The following is a 26,422-nucleotide window of genomic DNA, read 5'->3' on the forward strand; positions in this document are numbered from 1 at the left end:
TAGCTCTTTTATTTCACTTCAATGAATTATAATCTGTGAATACCACCATAATCATGTACAAAACTTATCACCACATTACCTGCAACTTCCAGTATTCTTCAATTGTTCGTTTTGTATATGCATCGATTAGTCATTGTTTTAAACCGGCACAATTATGACTTGTCACAATCTGTTATACAGGTATGTTATGCATTTGCCTGAAACTCTTGAACCTAGCATAACCTTTCAGAGGAGTTTGTATTTAAAAACAAAGGTGTGAATGCCATGAGTGTAAAAAATAATTTCAGCTCAATATGTGAAAAATCTGGCATGCGACATTTATTTTGAGTAGTAAAGATAAAAATTGAAAATGCTTTTTAAAATAAATTTTCTACAAACTGTTTGTACAGAAAAATTAATTAATTTTTTAATTATTGTTATATGTAATAGAATTATAGTGCATGTTTTTCATAAACTTCTTAATGCTTGTTTGGTGTAGAATATTATGCTTTCATACTCCAAATTTTACTTAGTCCAGAGATGATATCTGTGCACACATTTATTTAAGGTTATTTAATGGCTAGTGGTCAACACTTGTTCAGTGTATCACAATATTCATTAAGAGTTGCCAGAATGTTTCAGGATACAATATTATCTATTTTTGAATCTTACAAAACAAAACAAACCAAACAAAACATGAACACACATATATTCAATCCACAAGATGATAATGCAATCACTGTTATTTTAGTTACAACCACCAGGAGTTACAAATACATGACTGAACATTTACATACAGTATGTAGGCCTAAATGCCACTTCTAAAGGATTATTTCTCTAGAATTTAAAACTTTGGCACCATAACACCAGATTATTCATTATTAATGCTGAATACTTCATTTAAATATATAACTACATATACTACACTAACCACCATAGGCGTACCCAGGGGGGGGGGGTTTTGGGGGTTCAAACCCCCCCCGAAAAGTCTTGGCTACCCTTCCCGTCTCAACGGCAACTCTAGAGAGGACATTTTCTTGCTTAAGAAGAATAAAATCCTATCTGCGGAACACCATATCTCAGGACAGACTGAATGGATTGGCCTTACTGAATGTCCATTACAACATCCACATCGACCCGGAGAATGTAGTTACTCAATTTGAAAAAAAAAAAAAAAAAAAAAAAAATCTTCTGTAAAAAGTTTGTAAGCTTAAAAAAAGTTTATTATAAACAATTATTTTTTAGTGTTTATGGAGTTTTTCTTAAAAAAATTAGAAGCCCCCCCCTTTCCCAACCCCCCCCCCCCCCACCGAAAAATATCTGGAAGAACCCCCCCCCCCCCCCCCGAAAAAAAATCCTGGGTACGCCTATGCTAACCACATTAAGATATATTCGTACAAGTTTATTACACTAGTAATTTATTCAGAGCCAGTTCACACTATGTTCATAAATTAGTCTCAATAATTGATCATCAGAGCACATGCCAGTGCATATACAAAACTTCACTCACATCACCCTACAGTGTCAAATAAGTTAACTTCTTCCTTCACTGTGATTCCAGGTTGGGAATTATTAGTATCCGGTACTGTAGCCATCAGGTATTGTCTTTTGACTCTTACTTTTCTTCTAGTGTTAGTGAACCAAGTTTTAATTACTTTTTCATTTACTTTCAGCTTCTTAGCTAGAATTTTCTTGTATCTCACTGAAGGAGATGAATTTTTCAAAAATTCTTGATCTAGAAATCTTATTTGGTCCTCGGTCAAAGATGATTTGCCAATTTTCAGTTTAGAGTTTATCGTCTCTTCCATCCGTGTGACATTTGTATCTGAAAAACAAAATATACTTTTAAGTAATTTGTATACACTGGATTCCAAACACAATTACAGGACTAAACAAATTTAGCAACAATTTATAAACACTGTCAAATAAATGCATCAAGTACATTTTTAGACTTGTAATAATAGTTTCATTTAATTGCACAGGTTCACAAGATGATGGATGTATGATGACTGATGATGATGGTTGATGGTGATATAATATGAAGATTATATGATGATTATGATGGAGATGATGATGATTAAATATTTGAAAATCGAACACACTACAGAAAATAAAATCAGATAATCTATACTAAAAAATTAAAAAAAAAGGCTTACACATAACCACTTAAGAGAATTTAAATCCTAAACCGTTTTTTATGAATCAAATCTTTTATACACTTGACAGTATATTGTGTCTATTTCTTTAGTAAAAATGTTTGAAATTACATTATTTTCTTACAATGGTAAAATATCAGCAATAATGCCAATAATCTAAAATTACATGAGCTTAAACAGCTGGTTTTTTAGCTAGTATGAAATAAAAATTAATTTATATTTTGACAGTAAAACTTCTTATTTTGTTGCAGCAAGTCACAAATTTGTACCTCTGCACTGGCAGCTTGCTAAAAGTTAGATGTCAATTTTTGTTACAAGCAAACGTATTTTCAATTCTGTAGGTACTTTTTCTTTCGGAAGACATACCAAATAAGTTCATTTTTAAAGACAAAAAAATACTATTTATGTTCTTCTAAGAAATCACCAAAAACAACATTTTCCTATTGATTCTACCACTGCATATATTATACAGTACTAATAGTTTATTTTGAGTTTTTCCACTATTTAAATTAATTAGTTTTTCACTAGCAAATAGTTCTATCATTTTCCTAAAAACCAACATTGCTTCCTCAGATAGATGCACATAGTCGGAAGATATTTTTTTTTAAATTTTAAAACAGAAAGTTTATATAAAACATGAAAACTATAGGCTATTACAAAAATGTTTTCACAAAATAGACAAGGAAACTATTCACAACAAATTAAGTTAAAGCCTAATTAAGTAAATTTTGCACCATCTGATTCTACATATGACTAAATATCAGTTCCAATATTTCAAACAATAACCTTTTATGGGTAGTCCTATGCTTTTCTTGAAATAAACTACTACGCCACTTCTTCTCCTTTGATGTCTACTTTTCCACGTAGGTTTATTATTTTACGAACATAGCTCTTACATAATTTTTCAGGCACCCAAGTGCACAGCAGCAGATTCTCAGTATGCTTTATTTAATAAGGTTTTTTTAAGGTAAACATTAGGTAAACTAATAAAAGATACTTTTTTTGTTATGTATAGTGCAATATATTAAAAATATTCAGTTCCAATATTTCACAATTTGTTTTTTATATATAGTCCAATTTTGAATTTAATTACCAAAATAATAGTTACTAAAAAAACTTAGAAAAATACACTGATCATGATTATTTCCAACACTGGGTAACATTACACATTTGTTTGTGGTCAACATTTAAGATGATTTGGTATGTACGTTTAAATAGAAAAGGGTAGTTGACTAAAGTCTCCTTGGTGGCCATTATGAGAAACGTGTAATGCTCATACAATCACTTCCCGACATGATCCAACTTATGAACACAAAGTCGGCATCAAGTGTTATTCGCTACTCACTTTAAACACAGAGGTCTTGTTTGTTACATTCAGGGTGCATTCCATAAGTAATGTGATCAAATTCACAAGAATACATTTATTGAACATATTCGTACAATAGATCAAAAATCTTCAAAATAGCACCCTCCTGTGTCGATATACTTCTGGAAGCGGTGCTTCCAGGCCTGGAAGGTCTTCTCCAGAATATCTTTTAGAGCTGATGTAACATGAGCTTGGATGTTTTCAATTGTATCCCAATGTTTTTTCAGGGCTCATTTTAAGCAAGGAAAAAAAAGTCTGGAGGAGACAAGTCAGGACTGTAGGGAGGCTGATGGTCCAATGGGATGTGGGTCCGGCCAAGAAATCGTTGACAACTAAGGTGCTATGGTTTGGCATGTTGTCATGATGAAGTTTCCCAGCGTTCTTGATGTCGCTTCGGCAGCGCGCAACTCTCCTTTTCAGTCTTTTTAACACTTCCAATTAGAAAGCTGCATTCACAGTAGTTCCGGTAGGTAAGAATTCATGGTGGACAATGCCTCTGACATTAATGAAGACAATCAGCATGGTTTTGATCCTGAACTTGCTCATGTGTGCCTTCCATGGGTGTGGCAATGCTGGGATGTGCCACTCTAAACTCTGCATACTTGTCTGGGTCTTTCTCAAAAATCCAAGACTCATCATCGGTGATAACAGAGTCTAAAAAATTAGGACCACTGTCACAAATTTTCAAAGTTCTAGGCACTGGAACAGTTGCATGTCCCTTTTGTTCATTGATCAACACTTTTGGGATCAGTTTGGCGCACACCTTTATGTTCTAATATTCAGTTACAATACGATAAACAGTTGTTTTCGTCATGATTAGAGTTTGTGCTACCAACTGAATGCTCAACTGTTTATCAGAATTCAAACAATCACGCACATGCATCACATCTTTATTGATTTGGGAGGTTGATGGATATCCACTGCGGAATTTGTCGGCGATCGCCTCTTGACCCTCCTTGAACGACTTGTGCCAACATTAATAGCTCATTAGTAATACAGTTTCTTGTAAAACATGAACACTTTGCTCAAAGGTTATTTATAAACTGCTTTCAAAAAATATAAAGCTATATTCATTAAATTTAAATTTTACTACCATTTTATTTTTATAGATTATTAATTTTTTGCTATTGTTAAAATATACATTGAAAATATCATTAATATTATAAGCATTTGAAATGATATTCCACATAAAAAAATTATTCCACAAATTCTGCATGAAGTTTTGAACCCACTCCACTAGAATATTTTTACATTGCCAGTTCGACATGCTACCAACTGCGCTATTGTAGACATTGTGAATTAGGAATTTTACAAGAGAATAAATAATATAATACAGACAAATATATTTTTCTTAATAGAGATAGTATTTTATTACATTATAAATGCTATAGAGAACTTACAGTTCAAAACTTCAAACGCTTGTTACAAAGGCCTATAAGCACCCGAGGTTATCACTAGTGTACACCATCCAGGCCGCGTGCCTTGCTTCACGAGGTGAAAAGAAGCATGGAAACAGTTCCGTATGAAATAGTACAAACTAACGAACCAGAGAAGTTTAAGTAGGCACTGAGAAATGTACAGAAAATAAAATAATAATCAAATATGCTGGAAATACTGTTCCATACGTGGCAGGATTAACAAGGGTATTCATTAAGTATGAAATAGGACACATAAGTAGTGCTTCTTTGACCATTACTTAAAAAACAAGTACTTATTTCAACATTATGAATTTATCAAGCATGTAAGTAAAGCATGTAGTTCATGAAGTAGTGCTTATTTGCCAACTAAGTCCTATATAAGGAATTCCATCCTTAAGATCATTTCATGGCCAGTGCAGAAAATCACTATCTTTTTTTATTTTCACTATTAAGCTGAGCACTCAGTCCAAAATGTTGCTTATGTTAGATCAGGGGTTTCCAACTGATGGCCCGCTGGTCGCAGGTTCCTTTTAGTGGCCCGGGAAAGCTTAAAATTAAAAATCTCAAGAAAAGTTACAAAATATTTTCATAGCTAATTCCAAAAATTATCTGAATACACTATTTATTTTAGTTCGTCCAGAATTTTAATTATTTTTTTTTTTGCATTTATTAAATATTCCAGAAAAAAAAACTGACAATGTTGAGTGGGTCTCTTCAAAATTCAATTGCTATGGTTATAAACTTATAATAGATTTAGTTTTATTTAAAATTTTGCTTTTTTATTTTATTTTAAATTAATTTTTTTAAAGCAATTAAAATGATTAAAATTTTATTTCAATGAAACAATGCATATTATTTCCTAATGTGGTCTTCTGAATTGTAGGAAAATTGGCCTATTATCAAACTGTAGTCCACAATCATGTCTTGGTTATCCAATATGCCCCTCGAACCCTTACAAATTGGAAAATCCTGTAACACAAAATGTGCAATTCACAATAAAAAAATTTTAAGTTCTAAAATCGTATTATTATGTGTGCTTTGCTACGTACAGTTTGATCACATTTCCTCTTAAATGACTAGAGTGAATGGAAATTGTTTGTACTGCACCAGGTCCCTATGAAGTAGAACACAAGCACATTGCTAATGTGCTAAGAAAATATTTTAGGTTAAGAAGAGGCAGAGCAAAAAATATACCCAAAATTATAAATAATTTCTTGTTTCAAAGGTGTACAAATGTAACGTCTATTGAAACATTACATCATACTAACAAGTTACATTAGTATTCTACTCACCACAACGTATGCCTGTTTCACTTTACTGGCTCCTTCGTTTTCAATAATTATCACAAGTTTCTTCTAGAGTTACTTCACAAGTCTTGCAACCATTTCTTCTTGGTAAACCCTATCCTTCTAATATATAATTGGGTTATTTGATCCTGTTTGGTGTAGACTTAATAGATGCATTATAACACTATTGCTAGAATTATGAATGGTATTATGAAATGGTGAAAATTGATTTAATGTTGCATTATCTACTGTGAAACCTCCTCAAACTCATTGTACTAAATCATGTCCTAAATATGGTATTGCTGATAGTAAATTAGTAATTACTGTAGCACAGAATGATATCTGTCCTCATGGTAATACAGATCCCAATAATATTATTATTACTCCTGTTATTCATGTTTCAATATATTTATATGATCCGTAATATGTATAAATCTCATCCTACATGTAAATAATAATTTCATACGAAGAAACATCCCTCTGCAGTAAATGAAGTTAGATGTAAAATCCTAAGAATGAACAATTACTATAAAGTTTTTTTCACCTTTTACTTTAGTTCCTTAATTAGAGGAATGAAAATTATTTTAAAATAAAAAAATACAGTAAAAGCTCTTTAATCATGCACATTCGGGACCATGGCCATGCAGGATTATGGAAAGTCAATATAATTTTAAAGAGAATACAGTGACTAATCCTAAATCGAGGTTAGTATGCAAAGTTTATGTGCATGAAAAAATAATCCTAATATACGATACAAACTCACAGTGTTCAAATGTTTAATAAGACTGTAAAGTGATTTCTTAGTGAAATGTTGAACAATTTGTTAGTTAAAAATGAATTAATTTAAATACTCACACTGAATCCATACTTTATAAGGGTATCGCCGAAGAAGCTTAAACACAGATTCATTAAGAACTTTAGCACTGAGTCCATTTCCAGTATTCATTTTCTATAGTCGCAAAAATCTAAGCATTAGCACTGAGTAACAAAATTAAGTTTTAGAGAAATTCATGTTCAGAGGCTCCTAATAAAATCTTAAATAAAAGCTTAATTTAAGAAGATCTCATGAATAAAACATGACCAGACAAGGGCAAATATGATCTCCAACAGTAACCAAAAGAAAATGCAAAAACAAGGAATTGCACTTCTCTTTCGGCAAACAACCAATTATAAATAATTTTTTTGTGGCTCATTGCTAAAAAATAATAAGTTTTACAACTGAAATATAAAATAATTTGGTTAGTCATGGATTCCACAAAAAGTGTGCCAAGGATGAAAATATTTTGTGTTTCATCATGAAAATGTCACAGTGTCACCGAGTAAAGCATAAGTTTTAGCGATGTGCATGTGGTGTTGATTTTACATAGCTTCTTAAGTATAGTTGAAGATTATTTAATTAAGATAGAAGAAATTTGTTTCAGTAGATGCACATCTTGGGAATAAAAACCATACTACAAAAGAGTGAATAAATGCCTCCTCAGGTGTAAAAAAATAAGCATAAACTGAGCTGGCTCAACCAACATTGTGTTTGCAGTTATGCATTTTGAGTGTGCTTTGCATGGTTATCTTCAACTCTAGTATCTTTAGTAAGGGAATGGAGGGCTAGCACGTGTCTTGAATTTATATATAATTTCAACCATTTTATGATTATGATAGTACAAGTATCAGTTATTTTCATAAAAATATAAATTAATATGGAACTGAGAGTACCAGAATGCACTGCGAAAAAACAAAAATCGAACCCGCCATTGACGGGTATCAAAGTAAATATTAAATATGTTTATTAATGATATAAACACCATAATAATTAATAAGTCTGTAACTTTCTGCACTGTCCAACACAAAACAATATTAATATTAAGGAATAGTACATTGATGGGACAGACGTAAACAGGTACAATAATGTGCTATGGTATGTTTGATTTTTAAATAAAAATAAAAAATAAAAAACCACATACCTCGCTCCCCTCCCCCCCTTTTTTTATTGAGGAGTTGAGGGAGTTACTAGTATCAAAAGGTACCTCCAGCTATATTGTAACCACCCGATAACACATACAGTAGGCAGATCATAAGTGCTTTATGAAGAATGTTAACTACTGACTAATAACCACAAAGGTAGTAAATCTATAGGCAGCTTCCAGCCAGCTCACACACGCAAACTGATCTTTTATATAGTACAATTTTTTTTTTTTTTTTGCAAAATGCTACATTGAGAAAATTCCCTCTACAACCTTGCTTGACATACAGAAAACAAATGAATGGAATACTCTGTAGTGTAATAAACCAAGGTTTTGTAATCTGGATGCTTTTGACATTAAATATATGCAAACACAAGTTTGTATTCAATTCAAAACACGGAGACAAATATTAAATCTCTGCCTATTTTACGAGTGGTCCGCATGCAACGTTTTGACGTTTTGAGCAAAGCTTTACCTGCACAGTTAAAACTTTACAGACAAAATGGTAACAGCTCCGAGCATGAACACACATGGTTTTACTCCTTAATTAATACAAGAGAAAAATTGTTACTTTGGTCAGTTTTTGCAATCTGTTCTGGTAAATTTCAATGGATGAAACATGTCAGGAAAAGATAAAGGTGGTGCAGGCACTGGCTGGTGAAGAGAAACCTATTTTCTCACGTGTTACTTTGTGAATTGCTAGGCGAGCCTGAAGATTAATGAAAACTGCTGTCTAAACAGAATGGGAGACGGAGCGAGTATCCACACACACCAACTTATCTGCGCAACATAACGGGTAGCCTAGATGCAGTTATCCAACGTTTGAACTACGTATTTTGATCAGGCTTTCGTCTTCATGTCCGTCTTTATACAAGATGGCACAGTTCGTACAACTGCACGGTTTTCCTGTCCACACGCTACGACTTGCCTGCAACAACTTTAACTGTGCAGGTAAACGATTGCTCAAAACACTGCATGTGGACCGGCCTCTAAGCAGTATCTTACTGCATTTTAGTTTTACTCTTATCACCATCAAACTTCTCAGCAGAGTCTAGAATTTATAACTTAAAGTATTTCATCTGGTGACAAGATTATATACGAGAACAACTTTTCAATAAAATCCACTGGATGAAATAGTTTGATAGAGACAAAACTGCAAGGGAATGTGTGTTATTAATACCATACCATAAACTGTAACACTCACTTGGTATTATCATAGTGGTACTGCTGTGGGCTGAGTTGGAGGCCCTGCTACTGGTAGGAATCTGCCCCACGGCCTCCCCTGGGTTACCATTCAGCGCCAACATTGCAGAGTAATTTGGGACTACGACTGTAGAAGACACAGCTGGAACAAACGCACATGTAAAAAACTACTACGTGCGACATAACGTCTCGTCGAGGTCTTTGGACGGACAAACACTACAAAACTCAGGAAGTCGAAGAAGGAATAATCTGCCCCACGGCCTACTGTAACAAACCATTCCAGCACTTGGCTCAAGAGCGAATTAGGAAAAACCATGGAAAACCAAAATCAAGACAGATGGGCTGAGATTCCAATCAAGAGTCCTGCCGAATGAAGAATCTAAAGTTATATTGTAGCCTGCCTCAATCAGTCGTGCCGTCCATGCAATAAAGCCTAGCCATAACTTCAAAGAAATCTCACTACAAAGTACCTGAAAAGAACCCTTTATTTTAATACTTAGTGATGAAAAAGTATGTACTTAACAGTAAACTGTTAGTAAATTTAAAATATCTTGTAGGTATCTGAAAATATATATTAAAAAAAAAGACACAATTTAAAGTGAAGTACTTGGTTATGAGGTTTCACTGTATCACTATTTATTAACCTCTGATCAAACCTCTCATTTTATAATGTCAAAATGGCTAACAAAATTAAAATTCAGTTATAAGGCACTTCAAAACCAATGGAAATGTAGCCAATGTTTCTAGCTTAAGAGTGATTAACACTGCATTGCAGAGCAATTCAGTTAAACACTGTGGCAGGGTGGTCAAATTTTCCAACAGTAAGGGCTAACGAAAAATATTAAAAAATATACCAGGTATTTGTCATTTCAAAATTATTTCTCCACTCTTAGATTTTATGCCATTTTAGTTTGTGACAGATTGCAGGGATATAATTTCAAGGCAGCCACAAAGATTACAGAGGGATACTCTATAAACTTCACAGTGCAAGGACCCTCTACCAAATGATACAAACACAACAATGTTATTTCAAACAGTACCTACCAATCCCCAAAAAAATAAATTATTGTAAAATGTTTATTAGCATATCTTAAATTATTTAAATCTATGATGTTAAAGGAAAAAAAGAACAATTTTCAGAGCAGAAGATGTTCCAAACTACTAGCAGAAAGCAAACACACCCGCAAGGGGAGCCACGGCCATGTCGTGGTAGTAGTCCGGTACGTTGAGAGGATCCACCGGCTCGCTAACCTCCGGCTGGCTCGGTCTCTGCGCCGGCGCAAACGCCCGGGAGCGCGACGACGGCAGTTCGCTCGGGTCCAGCGTCTCGACCACGGAGGCCGTGGCCGTCTGCGGGATCTCGATCCCCAGCACGTACATGGCGTCCGAGAACCCTTCCAGCTCCGATGCCCGCACCTTCATCACCCCCTCGTACAGGAAGTTGAGCACCAGCTGCAGGGAACCCGGGTCGATGTCCGGAAGCGAGACGCAGAACATGTTGTGCTGGCAGCACGACATGTGGGACAGCAGCACCTTCAAGAAGGGGCTCACAGAGAGCAGCACCAGCTTCTGGGCGAACACCTTCACGTTCCCTCTACAGATGAACATCAAGTCCATGTAGTTGTCATGCTTTATGCCTCTGAGCAGCGTGACGGAGTGCTTCAGGTCGCACACTCTCATCAGCGCCCTCTGGTCCAAGCCTGCAACACACGGTTCCCATTCACAGTAACAAGTTTGCCACTGCAACTGCAATACTTCATATCACAGCGAAAGAACTGTATAGGGTCGGATCCACTTTTTCCTGCATTACTTACAGTGTAACATGAACTAACACAAACACGACATATGGCAGTGTTTGTTTCATAACTTTATGAATTGTTAAATAATTTTATTACCAATGAATTTAATTTGTTAATAAAAAATACATGTGTAATTTTTAAGTTAAAAATTTTAGTGGCATTTTCGAAGTAATTTTTTGCAAACACAAACCAACATAGCTGAAGTACAGATTTATTCACATTATTTAAATGTTGGGCCCTTTATTTTTAAGTAAATATTTTTTTTATTACATAAATATATCAATTTATATTTTATTTTTAGTTTTTAACAGTATTGTGTTCAATCATTTTACTTTAATTTTTGATGTCTTTATCAAAAGTTTATGGTAGTAACTGCATTAATGGGAAGCATTTTAATGGATGCTGTAAGATGCCGATATGCAGGACTTACTCATGTTTTCTAAGTGACACACAATGTCTATGGCAGTAAACATACAGAATGTTACTAAGCACAGTCGACTCTACAACTGGGCGAAAATTCTGTTTACGACAATTTTGTCTGAAGTTATTTTCTTTGTTTCCGTGGCACCTGCATCACTGTTGAAGTTTCCTCTGGATTTCTTATTTCCAGGAATAAATATTAAACTCACTGACAAAAACTAATCAAATCACTATGTCACGTACAAGATGTGGCGAATCAGTAAAGCTATTCCAAGAGTGTTTTGTTAGCTGAGAGAGTGGGATGAGATTTGAAATATATATATTTTATCCTGTGAAATATCTATATTTTCACATCTACTCTTTGTGTAAACATAGCATTTGAAAGGACAAGATGGAGAGAAAAATAGGTATGCTTTGAAAAAGTTAGGAAAACTGCTGAAGGTGTCTCTACTGACAGCGTGCTTGGTCACTTGTCACCAATATTACGCGTCGCTAAAACTTTAGTAAAAACTTTAGTACCTAAAGTCTGACTGTAACTAATAACTAATATAAAATTATACTTTCAGGTGACAGATTGTATACATACTGAATTCCAAATGAAAAAAGTAAATGCCTTTAGAAATGGCGAAGGAAGATCATGATGTACCTTAACAACCAATTTATTAAAACAAATACAACAAAATGACATACCTGTACAAACCAAACTGGTTCTGATTTTTAGATCATGTAATTATTGAGATAAACTGTTTGCAAGAACTGCAGGGATTCATGCATGGCAGCACATGATTTATGCACAGGGAAATGTTAAAACAGTAAATTACACGTGAATTTCTTAAACTATCGCAACAAAACTCTAGAGAATGATTAGAAAATAAATAAGAAACTGAATGATTCCAATTTGGGGTTTAACTATTTTTTTAGAGTGGTATCAAAACCAATTCATGAGACTGTGCTTACAATATCACAGTATTTATAATGTAGGCAACTTAACTTAACCATTCGTTAAGATGGTAAACTACTGCTACACTACTTGAATTATTGTTAATTCTGAAGGAAAGCCACTTTTCTGGGGGGGGAATTATTCCAAAATTTCCATACTTCCTGGAATATTACAAATACTTTCAAACAGTGTAGACAGTTGGTTAGGTTTGTTAGAAATATTTTAAATAGTGTGGATATCAGGTGAAAATTAAAAAATTCGATATCTCCTAAAGTATTTGGAATTTTTTATCTCCGCAGGCTGTAATAAAAAGAGGACGTAAAAGAGCATATAATGAAAGTTATTTCAGATTTTTAAATTTTTTTTGACGATAATCCGTACACTACATATTTACCAAAAATATTTTTTTTTCTTCAGAAAATTAACTCTCTTTAATATTACACTTTTATTTAAATTGTGTAACATAACAATCATACTAACAGAGCGTAAAAAATTAAGGTAAATATTTACTTGGGCGGTATTTTCGAAAAAAAATTGTTAAAAATCCGAAAATACCTTTATTTTATGCTCTTCAACTTCCTCTTTTCATTAAAAGTGGCGGAGGTAAGAAATTCCAAATACTTTAGGAGATATCGAATTTTTAAATTTCATCATATGTAGTTGTGCGGTATTTGCGAAAAAAATGTTAAAATTCCGAAAATACCTTTATCATATGCTCTTCAACTTCCTCTTTTCATTAAAAGCGGCGGAGATAAGAAATTCCAAATACTTTAGGAGATATCGAATTTTTTAATTTTGCAATACAAGACCTGTGGAACCATTCGAGCGGCGCCATTTTTGTTATTTTGCCGTGTGTTCGTGAATACGTGAATCGTGAATGCGTAATTAATAAAATGGTTGATTAGGTCAGGTCAGTTACATTATTAATACTTTCAAACTAAGCCGACATTAAAAATTATTTTGTGAATTAGTTTTAATGGCTGTTTAGTTTTAAAATATTTATAATGTAACTGACCTGACCAAACAAACCCAGACAGAGGGTGAACAGTAAACTAAAATGGTCGATTAGGTCAGGTCAGTTACATTATAAATGCTTTCAAACTAAGGTGATATTAAAAATAATGTGAATTAATTTTAATTATTCTTTAGTTTTAAATTATTTATAATGTAACTGACCTTACCTAACAAACCCGTAACAAAGGATGTACAGTAACAACTCACGTAAATTTTTTTGTTACTTATTACTTGCGCAACAATATCAAAATAACAAATAAGACTTTAAAATTAGAAACGTTAAAAACACCTAAGTTGGAGGCGGTAATTAAACACCGTTTTAAACAATAATTGAACTAAATAATCACGTATTAGTTCATTTGAATTCTGGCCTATCACGAACAATCACGTGACATCATTATCCAATAAAAAAATAGATACTCGTACGTAAACAAGAAACAATGGTGCACGCACGCCACAGGAATGCGCTGGTTTTGTGCTGAAATTTAAAAATTCGATATCTCCTAAAGTATTTGGAATTTCTAATCTCCGCCGCTTTTAATGAAAAGAGGAAGTTGAAGAGCGTATAATAAAGGTATTTTCGGATTTTTAACATTTTTTTTTCGCAAATACCGCTCAACTACATATGAAGAAATTTAAAAATTCGATATCTCCTAAAGTATTTGGAATTTCTAATCTCCGCCGATTTTAATGAAAAGAGGAAGTTGAAGAGCATAAAATAAAGGTATTTTCGGATTTTTAAAATTTGTTTTCGGAAATACCGCCTAAGTAAATATTTACCAAAATTAATAGTACTATTCCTATACTAACCTGGAACCATTTTTTTCTGTTACTTTTCTCCAGAGTCCTAATTTAATACGAAAATCTGTCGTAAAAATATGTTAGTTTTCCCAGCTGATATCAGCAATAGAAACAAAAATGTTATTATTTGCTGTTGCGGATCTATTTAAATTAATTAACGAAAAAGCTCTAAAATTAAACTATACAGCTAAATATTCGTTGATCAACACAATGATGAAAAAACAACAAACATAAACACGACTGTAATCAAAGACTATAATATAGGACTGTAATCATAACAGAACAGTATTTAGAAAGAGAAGCCTTAAGATTAGATTGTACTTCAAGTTGTGTCCCTGCCCGAACACGCCCGAACATTCACCTTCGGCCAACATCGAGATGTTTTATTTTTGCGCAGGAAAATGAATTCAAATATTAAAAGTGGTCGGTAAGGTTAACTACATTAAAACACTTTAAAACACTGTGGACGGTTAGTAAGGTTAGTATAGCTGCATTAAAATAAACAGAGAAATATGAATTTTTATATATAAATAAACACGAGATTGGCCGAAGGTGAATATTCGGGCGTGTTCGGGCAGGGACAGAACTTGATGGACATCTTAGGCTTCCTATTTATAAACACGAACACAAACGTGACGTCGTCCGGCCGACGACCCCCCCAGAGCCCGACCTGCACCCGCCAGTATACGCTCCCGCTAACGGAACACACCCCTGGCCATGACCCACCCGAGTCAGGCGAGCCGAACAGCGATTAAAGGAAAACCCGCGAAAACCTGAGTAGACAAGAGAAGAACCGTACCCATTCCTCCTGGAACATTAAATTAGGATTTTAGCGACAATAAGGTCTCTTCCAGACACACCCATTTAGAGTCTAGCGTAATGAGGTCAATTCTGGCGCAAGAGAGGCCGAGCCTCCCTCGGACGCCATGCCAGTTCGGCAGTTCAGCACAGCTCACGGACCGGGGCGGACCTACGTCCCACGGAGGGGCAACAGCCTTTGTCTTCATCGAAAGTAACGTCCGGTAAATATAGTCACTAATTAACAGAACCTCTTTTTTTTACTTAACCTCTCCGTGAGTACCCGGTCCCCCTTTTCGGTCCAGGACCTAGTCCGACCGCATCAGTTTAAAGACACCCCGCACCACACTTGGTCAGCGGGGTTGATCTTCAGTATACGGCACGGGCCGCCTCCCGCAACTCACAGAACTTTACTTAAGGTCACGCGCACGGCGCTGACCACAAACCCGCAAGGGAGCTTGGACAAACTTAATTGCGGTGCGTGTTTCACCACAGTGGGCACAACACCCGCGCAGAGACATTCGTATACGGGATTGGCCGTCTCCAACCGTCCACCCCTTAATTCAGTGTATTTTGTTTCCCGGATTTCGTATTACTAACTTACGTTACCCGAGTAACGAGTGCCACGTAACTTGTGCGCACCCCCTTAATTCAGTGTGTTTTTGTGTCCCGTATTTTGTATTACTAACTTACGTTACCCGAGTAACGAGTGCCACGTAACTTGTGCGCACCCCATTAATTCAGTGTACTTTTGTGTCCCGCCTTTGTGTTACGAAATTACATTACCCGCGCACCCAGTGAGACGTATGAGACGTAACAGCGTCCGAGGCCCACGTAACGCGGAACACAAACAATACGGCGCCACGGAATAACGAGTGTACGAGTGTACGACTCGCTCCTATGAATAAAAGGTACGACACCGCCACCTCAACCCCACGTCTCTTATTTAAACATCATCTCACGCAACACCGCCGCCGGCCCTAGTGGGCCACGCAGGGGCACATACATCCACGACCCCAAATTCACGACTAGAGCCGAGCTAGTCTGGCGCCCACCCGGACAATACGTATCAAGAGCCGCCTTTCCCCACTAGGAGCCACACCGGGACTCGAGCCCGAGACCCCGGACGACGGCAAACGAGCACGCTTAATTTGAAGGAAACAAATATCCAACTCAGACATGAATCGATAGTTTTCGTTAAATAGTATTTCCGTAATAAGGAGTAACAGATATGTCCGCGAAATATGCAGTTTACGATTTTTCCATATTTATTAGTTTCGGTTTTCCTTTATGGGAAACTGAAACATCAAAATAAAAACTTTTGAGTTGAAATCACAATTTAAAAAAAGAAGGGGGTTTCCTGTAAAGTCGGTTTACGGACGATAATTTTAAATGATAACATCATAAAAAAACATTGATGGTAAACTACATACTTTTTAATTTTCAAATATTATTTACAGTTTTTGCAAATAATTTGTATACATATAATCACAAACAATTAGTTAAAAAGCCCGCCTTACCCTGTTTGATATTACAGAAGATTTTCTCGCACGGTGGTTGGCCGGTTCTTGTACGCTTGGCTCAGGCGGAACGTGATAATCAGGGGCAAAGCCCGGGGGGGGGGGGGGAGGTTTAGGGGTTTAACCCTTCCCCCCCCCTTAAGCAAATCTTTTATTTATTTATTTCTTATTCATCACTCAAACAAATTTCATATTAAAATTAATAAAATTTTTACCATTACAATATTTAAATTTGAGTACCGAAAACTGCTAAAATAGCACTATTTTACACCTTAAAATCCAAATTACCAGGGAGAGAACCCATGGACCCACCGCTTTCTTACGGGGGGGGAGGGGGGGGCATGTTTCTTAACACCCCCCATGCACAAATCCTGGCTATGCCACTGGTGACAATGAGTCATGCTTTTTCGTACGTGCAGCCGACGTTCATCGATTTATAAGACGTTATCACGTCAAAAACATAATAATAACAGTACAAATTCATGGTGAATTTTATTGAATCTAATTTTGTGTGTATGGTGAATTATTCACCATACAAACAAAATTAGACCAACATGTTTCGAAAACTATTCCTTGCTATGTGCCAACTGATTCACAACAGTGCATAGGATGGCAGAGGGCGGTTGTGTGCATGGTTAAGTGATTATTCGCATAGGAGAGAAATTAATATATTGACGTCGACCGGAGCTACGCCCTCCCTAAGCCCGATGTGCCACACGCCGTCGCCACACCTCTCCTCCCACCACCACCCACTATTTCAAACCTCCCGCCCCATGTGCAGGTGTGTGTGCGTGTGAGGCGCCAACAAGAGGCGGGAGTAAAGTCTGTGCCATAACCCCTTTTATTTTTTATTCAATTTTTAGGTTTACCTAACTATCTTTTCTTTGAATAATATTCCCTAAGTGATTATGTTTTAAGTGCTAGTTGTAAAGACGGCGCAGCGCCCCATGCGGCATTTAATGGAACTACCCGCAACTAGTGTGAACCATAATCATAATTAAAATAATCAATTGACGACAGTCGTCGTACCCTCCCAGATGCAGAGGCCGTACCTGGCCGCCGACGTGGTCCTAAGGGAGGTTTGTCCCCCCAGTGCACCGTGTGTGATGTGCTACGGTCAGGGACGCAACCGTGTGCGCCCTAGCATGCCAGTGGACTTCTTTTTGTTTGTGTTGTAAATAATTATGCTTTTTATGTACTTTTAAGTGGTCACGAGCCTCCACAATTGTGAATATTTTGTAACGTAACAAAACTCTCACGTCTGAAACATTGTGTAAATACTTCACTTGTCATTTATTCGTAACTAATTAATTCATGTGTATTTCGTTTTATTAACTAATTACTTGTCATGTCGTTTTAATAATTCTGGGATTCTTCCAAGTGCTTATGCTATGTTAGTAATGTAATCGTAGCCTGGCGCACCGCGAGGCGGGCCTCTCTCACGCCGGCCGACTTCCCCTCCCCAACCCCGCAGCCCGCGGGCCTCGACCCGCTAGCGGGCGGGGGACGGCAGTGGTGAACGAGACGTGAGAGCGAGAAGACGTGCGCTCCGCTCCGCGCTGCTCGAGAGACGCGTTTCAGATCTCAAAGTAAGCCGACAGTGAAACGTCACGGGTCGTCTCTGCAGCTGAGCTGCATTCGTTATATAGATGAACGTACTCAGTTTTACGAGTTTTTCTGGGACTTCACCTGCCTACGTTATAGGCCATGTTAGCGCATCTCCGGACCGCCGAACCTCGCAGTCAGTACGAAAGCTCATAGGACCTTATTCCTTTTACGTGACGGGCCGCGTACGCGCTGTGCATCAATACAGAACAATCGCAACCGGAATCATTAGCTACGGGGTTACCTCCTCTGTTCGTGTCGGGACGTATTTTAAGGACGAGACTTATTTGCGGGAGACCGGGTCGCGGCGGGGAGGGCGCTCGTTCCGCGATGTGCTGGCCAGGCTGTGGCAGGTTCTCTACATGGAAATAAGAGGGGCTCGTGGAACCAGACATCACCGAGTTATCCTTGGAAATACCTACCGTTCCTCCTCCCCACGTAAAATTCCCTCCAGGTCCCGTATTTTCCGGTCCCGGCCACGTTGGCCTGAACTCACTCCTCACCGACGAGAGCTACATGGGCAAAACCGGACATTTTCGAAAATAGGAAATTAGGGACCTTAGGCCGAGGTACGTCATTTGGCGCCCAACTAGTGTGGCCGTAAACACACACGAACGCATGTAAGCGCACGTAAGAACACGCAGACAGGACGGAGGCAGGTGCAGCCGCACGGCGTGAGAGCAACGCGAACCTGAGCCGTCGCGCCGGTGCGCCGGCGGGAGATAACGTGGTGCGGGAAGGCGCGAACTCGAAACGTCGGCAAGAGATATCGCTGAGCGGGAACGGCGAGACCCCCGACGTTTTGGCGAGAGATAGCGCAACGTGGGAGCGACGGGAATTCAAACCGGCGGCGCAGCGGGATCTCCGGCTGAAGATAACGTGACGGGAAGGATCGGACTATATTACTGGGGGCGATTGCGATTATGTCCCGGATCAGTAGCGCCGGTGGGTAGGATGGCGTGGAAACAGACAGGACAAGACAGAAATGATCTGATCAGTTTCGAAACAGACATGTACGAGATAGGGGACTCTGCGAAAGTTGACGTGAAATGCTTAGTGTGCGGGTCCGGCAACGTGGCCGAGGACGCGGACGGCATGGAGAGCACAGACGACAACCGTAAAGGGGAACAGAGCGACAGGCCCGCGGACGTTGAGGGGCCGGTAGTGCGGTACGTGAATACGCAGTTCGAGTTGCCAGTGTTCGTGGGGAGAGACAATGAGGACTCGCGGGAGTTTCTGCGGGAGTGCGAGCACCTCCTAAAGCTGTACGAAGTGCGACGGGCAGAGTGGGCGTCGCGAGTGGCAGGACAGCTCCGCGGCGAGGCGAGAAACTGGTGGTCAATGGCCGGGAGTTTTGATACCGAGTGGGGGCATTTTGTACGCCAAGTCGAGACTAGGTTCGATAACGATTAGGCGTGTGCGATGTGTCTACGGACGTTCCATTGCCGGAACCAGGACGAAGACAAGAGTGCGGAACAGTTCATCTACGAGAAGCTGCTCATGTTCCGCCGATTGGGGACAAGTGAGTGCAGCGTTACCAACCATCGTCGAACAATTGTTACCAGAGTTCCGCCCCTTCATGAGGACAGCCGCCGGACGTGATACAGAGGAGTACGTGGCCCTCGCTCGCATGATTGAGCGCGACATATTGCAGTGGAGGACGGCACTTAGGGGCGCGAGCATTTCTCGGGCCCGCTCAGGACCGCAGGGGGTGACCGTCACAGAAGTCACGGACAATGACATGGCCATGGTGAGCCACGCCGACGGCGCGGGACCTCGCAAGACAGCAGACAGAAGTGGCACGAGGGGGCGCCCAGATTCATTTGCAGCAGGAGGGGGACGTCACGAGCGGACAGGAACGCTGGAGAGGGACGAGTGTCCGCCGCGATGCCGGTTTTGCCCGGAGGCATACCATTGGCATCGCCTGTGCCCCACCAGAGCCGCGTGGGAGGAGGCGCGCGAGAGCAACACATCGCAGGCGGGAAACGCGGAGACGGGGGCGGAGGGACAACTGGGTGCTACTCCCTGACCCGCCAACCACCGGCAGACACAGTAACCAGTAGGACTCATCGACCACCGCCCGTGCCTACAATACCGACATCATGTCAATCTCCGGGAAGCGAGGGGCAACAGAAATGCTCCCCGTCAGCTGTTCCCGTGCCAGGACAACCCCAGGGACAACTGAGTACCACCACGACCACCGCGGCCCTGAAGCCGGTTTTACCGGGGCCGTACCAGCCGCCTTGTCGACATGCCGTCGGCGAGGTGGGCAACACGAGCATCGACATAGGCATCCCACCAGCGGTCTCCGTGCCGAGGCAGCCGCGGGGACAACGGAGTGTCACCACGACCACAGCGGCCCCGACGGACGTTTTTCCGGGGCCGGACCAGCCGCCTCGTCGACCTGCTGTCGACAAGGTGGGCCACCAGAACATCAACGGGTCAACTCCGGGACGAGCTGAGGACCTCACCGCGAGTTCCCCATGCCCAGACGGCCAGGAGGCCAGGGGCGGTGGGGGACAGACGACTGCACAGCTGGGCCAGGTATGCCCCGAGGAGCAGGAGCTGCTGCGAGTTCCCATCCATGCTAACGGACGGGAGATGCTGGCCCTGGTGGACACCGCCACCAGTCGATCCTACATCGCGGCCCACCTGGTGAGGGCAGAGGCGGTGACCCCGCGGAGGGAGCTGGTGCAGCTGGCCACCAGGGGCGCCGTCGTCGCAGCAGGGGGCATCACTCAGGTAACATTGAGCATCGTTGGTCACATTAGCCACATCGAGGCCTAGGTGGTCCCCGAACTCTGCAAGGGGCTGATCCTGGGAGTCCCATGGCTGTACGAGGTCGACGCAACCATGGAAGTACGAGCTGGGCGAATGCACTTCGGCACCCGGGGGTGCTGGACGGTGTACGGCGTACACCAGGTCCCACCCAGTCCCTCTCAGTCAGTCATCCACCTGGAGGATCTTCAGCACGGTGTCCCCGAGGAGCACGTCAACGCCATCAACAGTGTTCTCGCCTCCCAAGCACAGGTATTTGCGGCCACGGACTGGCTACGATGGACGAACGTGACTGAGCACCGGATACCGATGGTACCGCACCGCCCTCCTTTTGAGAAGGTGTACGGATTTGGCATCCGAGAGCGAGAGGCCATACAGATTCAAATTGACGAGATGTTACATGACGGAGTGATTGAGCCCAGCACCTCCCCGCACAACTCGCGGGTGGTGTTGGCCACCAAAAAGGACGGAAGTTTACGCTTTTGCGTAAACTTCAAGGCAGTAAACAAACTGACCATTCCCTCCCCGCCCCCGCAGATCAACATCACGACGCTCTAGCCGGACTGGGGGACGCGACTATCTTCACGACACTTGACTTGAAATCGGGCTACTGGCAGGTGCCAATATGCCCGGAGGACCGCCCTAAGACGGCATTCACAGCACCAGACCACCGGCGATACCAGTTCTGCGCCATGCCGTTTGGTATCATGGACGCCCCTGCAACGTTCCAGGCCCTGATGGTACATGTTCTGGATGGGAGGCCAACTGGCCAACTCACACCTCAGTTGAAGCACAGAATAAACAGTAACAGAAGCGACAAAGTGGGTTTACTTTTCGGTCGCCATCTTTTCGGGGCGCGTTTAGCCAATGCTGGGATAGCAGTTTAGTAGGATTTGAATTAAGTACTGTATTAGTTAGTGATTGCGAGTGAATTCTGGCATTGTAAATGATTTAATTATGTAGGCTTCACATTTGCGTACATTGATTAACATTATGCAAGGTTTTTTTTTTTGTTTTGTATTGACGTCTAATATCTTTGTACAATCGAGACACGTTGCATGGCAGTAAGCACAGAGTTACACAAATATCACACATTCTTTCCAGCAAACGAGATGGACAAGAAGACGCCTACTGGCTTTCAATCATTATTTAATAACATGTCGACGAGTTACACCAAAAATTATGCATTCTTTCTGAAAAAAATTTGTTCGGCATTTACTGCACAATTCCCTGAATCACGGAACACAAGGTTAGAATGCGCACGAACTAGCTTATTTATTCCAATACAAGAAGAATAATGTTGATTGGAATCACGCATGAATACTCTAAATACTATGAATTCAAACATATTTGTGAAATTACGACGAATTATTGTATTTACTACCACACAAACTGTTCATTAAATTATACGCCCATTACTTTCAATGGGAAAACGTTTATTTACATTCGTGTTCGCCCCGAGAGCATCAGATTGCTGGTACGCACTATAACCTTTTTGTCTATGGTACGCACTAACCAAGGATAAAACCACATTTTGGGCGCGGTTACACGGGACCCTGAACTACTTCAGGTGAACATGTTTAAGTAAACACGTTTACAAACGCGAAAGTGTACGGTTACACGGTCGTTGCTGAAAAGTGTGTTCTGTGGCTCTAAAGCCGATTGTCTACTGTCAACGAATGATTGTTTTATTGATCTTCTCTATTTTGTATCCAGAAAATGCGGGATTTTCTCACTTGTTTATACAGAATTATCAGCAGAAATGTAATGTGTTTTCATATTGCTCAATATTTTTTTACAAATCGGGAATTCAGACAACATGCACAGTAAATTTTTTTATTATTTTTTGAGCGAGAGTACCTATCTCAGTTTTAAGATAATTAAGGTCAGGATAAAATTTAAAAAGTATATATAATAACCTATTGATTTTTTTTGTTGCATTCGGTAAAATATTACTCTAACTTGTGCCAGGAACACTTTCCATCTTGAATTTCTGCAAAGGACTGTTTATATTCTAAACAGCCAATCAGAGGCTAATGTAGAAGATATGTCGATCTGAACTACTTTGCCAACCTGTTTAAGTTAAATGGGAAATGGCCTCGAACGAAACATGTTCAGACTGTGTGTAACCGCACCGTACAGCTGATCATGTTCACCTGAAGTAGTTCAGACTCCCGTGTAACCGCGCCCTGAAGCTTGGTAATGGGAATCAGTGTTGCCATACGTACGAGAATTATCGTATTTGTACGAGAATTTAGAACCTGTGTACGTTGTACGAGGTAAAGTTGCATCTCGTACACTTTTGTACGAGAATTTTGAAGTTCACCATCACTGTTGGTTTTTTTTATACCCGGATTCTAGTATGATATATTAGTTTTATTGTATCGTTTTGTCAAAACAAGTGTATAACATTTCTTTTGTAACTTAATACCATTAAGTGAAGTTCCTGCACGTCAGCGGTGACTTTTTTTTTTTTGGCTGGAAACACAGGCATGCCGACTAAAAGATAGTGGCTGCATCCGAATACATAGTAGGGATGGGTAGTTCGCGAACTACCAGTTCATTTTGAACTGTTCTGACGAGCGAACTAGGTGACTAGTTCGCTGTTACCAAAAACAATCGTTCTTTCGTTCTTTGCGTGTTTCTCCTCTTCTAGTCTGTTTGGTCCTTACTGCGCATGCGCGAAAGATCCCTACATAGATAAAGATTGGATCCCTAGGTGACTAGTTCGCTATTACCAAAAACAATCGTTCTTTCGTTCTTTGCGTGTTTCTTACTGCGCATGCGCGAAAGATCCCCCCCCCCCCCCCCACCAAACATTGTCAAACAATATTCCACGTCTTTCTTTCTTGCTTTCTTCCCTCTCTTACGTTTGTTCTTTATTTGGTCTCTTCCCCCCCCCCCCCTTTTCTATATTTCCCCATCGCTTCGTCGTTCGTCAGTTCCAAGTACTGATCTGAACTACGAAGACCGAAGAGAAAGGGAGTACATATACACACTGAACTAGATAGTTCAAAGACATAGATAGTTCACACAGTAAGTTTATTTAATTGCGTAGTTAGGCTGTCGGTCATTATTTTCTTTTCGTTCTTTCTTGCGCAATGATGTATCGTTTGACGATTGTGAACTCTTAATTTTTATCTAATATTCTTTAGACATTTACATTACATTTTGGCATTAAAAAACGTGTCACGTAAATAAGTGTAATTACGTGAAAATTTCAGATAGCCTATACAATCTTAAATTAAACTTTAATTACACATAGACCACACATTAAAAAACTACACTAAAATTTAAAGAAACATAATAAAACTTACCCAGTACGAAAAAAATCAGCTTAGGTTGTCACAGATGAGAAAACACTATACCATTATTTTGTTTTGTACACATGTGAAAATAAGCACATTACTTGCAGAAAATAAATTAATACACATTCAAAAATGTAATAATTGTGTGAAAGAAAAACAATATGATAGTCGTTCATTTGTAATGGGTAGAGTCCCGTAAAAATGGTTTTATTTTTCCTTAAATTTCGTTTTGAAAAAATCAAATTTCGGTTTTATTTCGCTGTTTTGGTTTTTCATGTTTACTTTAACTTTTGAGAATGGTTTTATGACCTACAAGTTTTGCTTGACTAAATAATAGTGGCACGGCGTATACTCGTATACTGCACTCTAAAGTCAACACTATTGGCAAATAAAAATTGTAGGCTTGAAACAGCTCGGCACGGCCCGGTGCCGCCTAGCGCGCTGCCTCGGCACGGCCCGGTGTCGCCTAGCGCGCTGCCTCGGCACGGCCCGGTGTCGCCTAGCGCGCTGCCTCGGCACGGCCCGGTGTCGCCTAGCGCGCTGCCTCGGCACGGCATGTCTCAACTTAGTATTCTTTTAATATTTCTTGCTGCTGTTCTTTGTCCCGTTGACGCCGTATTCACTTGCTCTGCGGTCGTAATGCATTTGCTGAGAAGTGTAGTTACGGCAGTTAAAGGTCACTGATTTTGCTTATCAATCGGCGTAGTGCCATGTGTTCATGTTTACGAGTAGTAGAGGTGTAAAAGTAACGAAAAAAAGTGTACCCGTATGTATTCGTTACTATAACAATTAGTACTCGTTACTATCGTGTCGCTACGTTACTCGTTACTTCTGATACCGCATAACATGCAATGTTATGTTGCAGCAACGAATCGAGTCGTATTGCGTACGCGTACAGTATGACGTCACGTAAATAATAATAAATAGAATATAAACAATTAACAATATTTGATAATTAACAGTTTTTGTTAACCAAGAAACAATTAAATCTCATTAGAGCGGTTTTATTATATTATCTCTTTTAAGATAAAAACAACAAAAAACGTGAAAATACGCGATAATAAATAACAAAAACATACATATTTCCAATTTGTAAAAAATACTTTCTTATAAACAGTAAAAAACTTGGACGACAAATTTCCATATTATACTTAATAAACAAACATCGTTCTTTGTAACGTAAATTCATCGAATATGCGCGCGCATGCATAAAACATACGAAAAATGCGAGTAACGAAATCCAGCCGTGTGTAACGTTTCGTTACTCGATACTAGATGGCGCACCCGTTACTCAGTCAGTACCGAATACATACGGTTTGCTACACCTACAGCTCTAACGAGTAGGTTGCCAAGCCAGTCAAACGTAGTTGAAAGCATGAGGTTGTTAACTGTTCAACATGAAAGGAAGAATTAAAATTTTATATTTCTCTACAAGATTAATGTGTAAATACAGCGGGTTGAAAATCATGGCAGCTATATTGTGTTGAAAACATCGCCGGTATTTTTTATTAACTTTGTGTTGATGCTCAGGTACATTTTTCTCTTTTTAATTAGTTTATGATTGCAATTACTGCTTTCGTTTCAAATTGTAATGATTACGTGACGGGAATACTGTAAATCATTATTTACTTTCATTACTACAAAGCGGCCATGTTGAAACTTAGAAAAATGGCGATGTGCCGTCAACGTCGTGTTTACTTGTTTTTCGCGATGTCTTGCATGGGTGGTCTAATTCATTATTATCAGTTTTATTTCTCGATGCTGTGCGATTTCGGTGTTTTGTCGCGAATTAAGGTAAATTGCGGTGTTATTTCGCGATTCGCGAAATTTCCGTGTCTCTAGTAATGGGAGATATTGTTTACAAGCATCGGATTACTGTGTGCCTCTTTTATTTATAGAAAAAGAAATGCCCATAAAACAAAAAGTCTGTAACGATTGTGTTGGTGTCATGTAGGTATGGAATATTTTGGAAACCGCGATACAGTCCGCGACCGATGTAGTTCAATAGAACGGTTCCTAAAGAACTAGTCTTTGAAGGGACTAGTTCCGAACGAACTAGTTCTTTCCAAAGAA

At 39.4% G+C, this 26,422-nt stretch overlaps 1 protein-coding gene across 5 annotated transcripts in view; it reads right to left on the reverse strand.

The window, feature by feature from the left end:
- LOC134533948 (homeobox protein notochord-like) overlaps positions 1–24,416 on the reverse strand; it is a 33,652-nt gene extending 9,236 nt beyond the window's left edge. The window contains exons 1-5 of one of the 5 annotated variants that reach the window (XM_063371784.1): positions 14,350–14,575; positions 10,548–11,066; positions 9,368–9,508; positions 7,061–7,097; positions 1,723–1,804 (exon numbers count right to left, since the gene is read on the reverse strand). In XM_063371784.1, coding sequence (XP_063227854.1) covers positions 7,075–7,097; positions 9,368–9,508; positions 10,548–11,066; positions 14,350–14,359 — 693 coding nt within the window. In that variant the 5' untranslated portion in view covers positions 14,360–14,575 and the 3' untranslated portion in view covers positions 1,723–1,804; positions 7,061–7,074. Of the gene's footprint in view, positions 1–1,380; positions 1,805–7,060; positions 7,098–9,367; positions 9,509–10,547; positions 11,067–13,334; positions 14,319–14,349; positions 14,611–24,358 lie in introns of those variants that run through there. The other 4 variants (XM_063371783.1, XM_063371782.1, XM_063371779.1 and 1 more) reach the window with 4 other exon arrangements.
- Between the last annotated feature and the right edge of the window lie 2,006 nt (positions 24,417–26,422).

Source organism: Bacillus rossius, chromosome 7 (assembly GCF_032445375.1).
Source record: "Bacillus rossius redtenbacheri isolate Brsri chromosome 7, Brsri_v3, whole genome shotgun sequence".
Lineage (NCBI taxonomy): Eukaryota > Metazoa > Arthropoda > Insecta > Phasmatodea > Bacillidae > Bacillus > Bacillus rossius.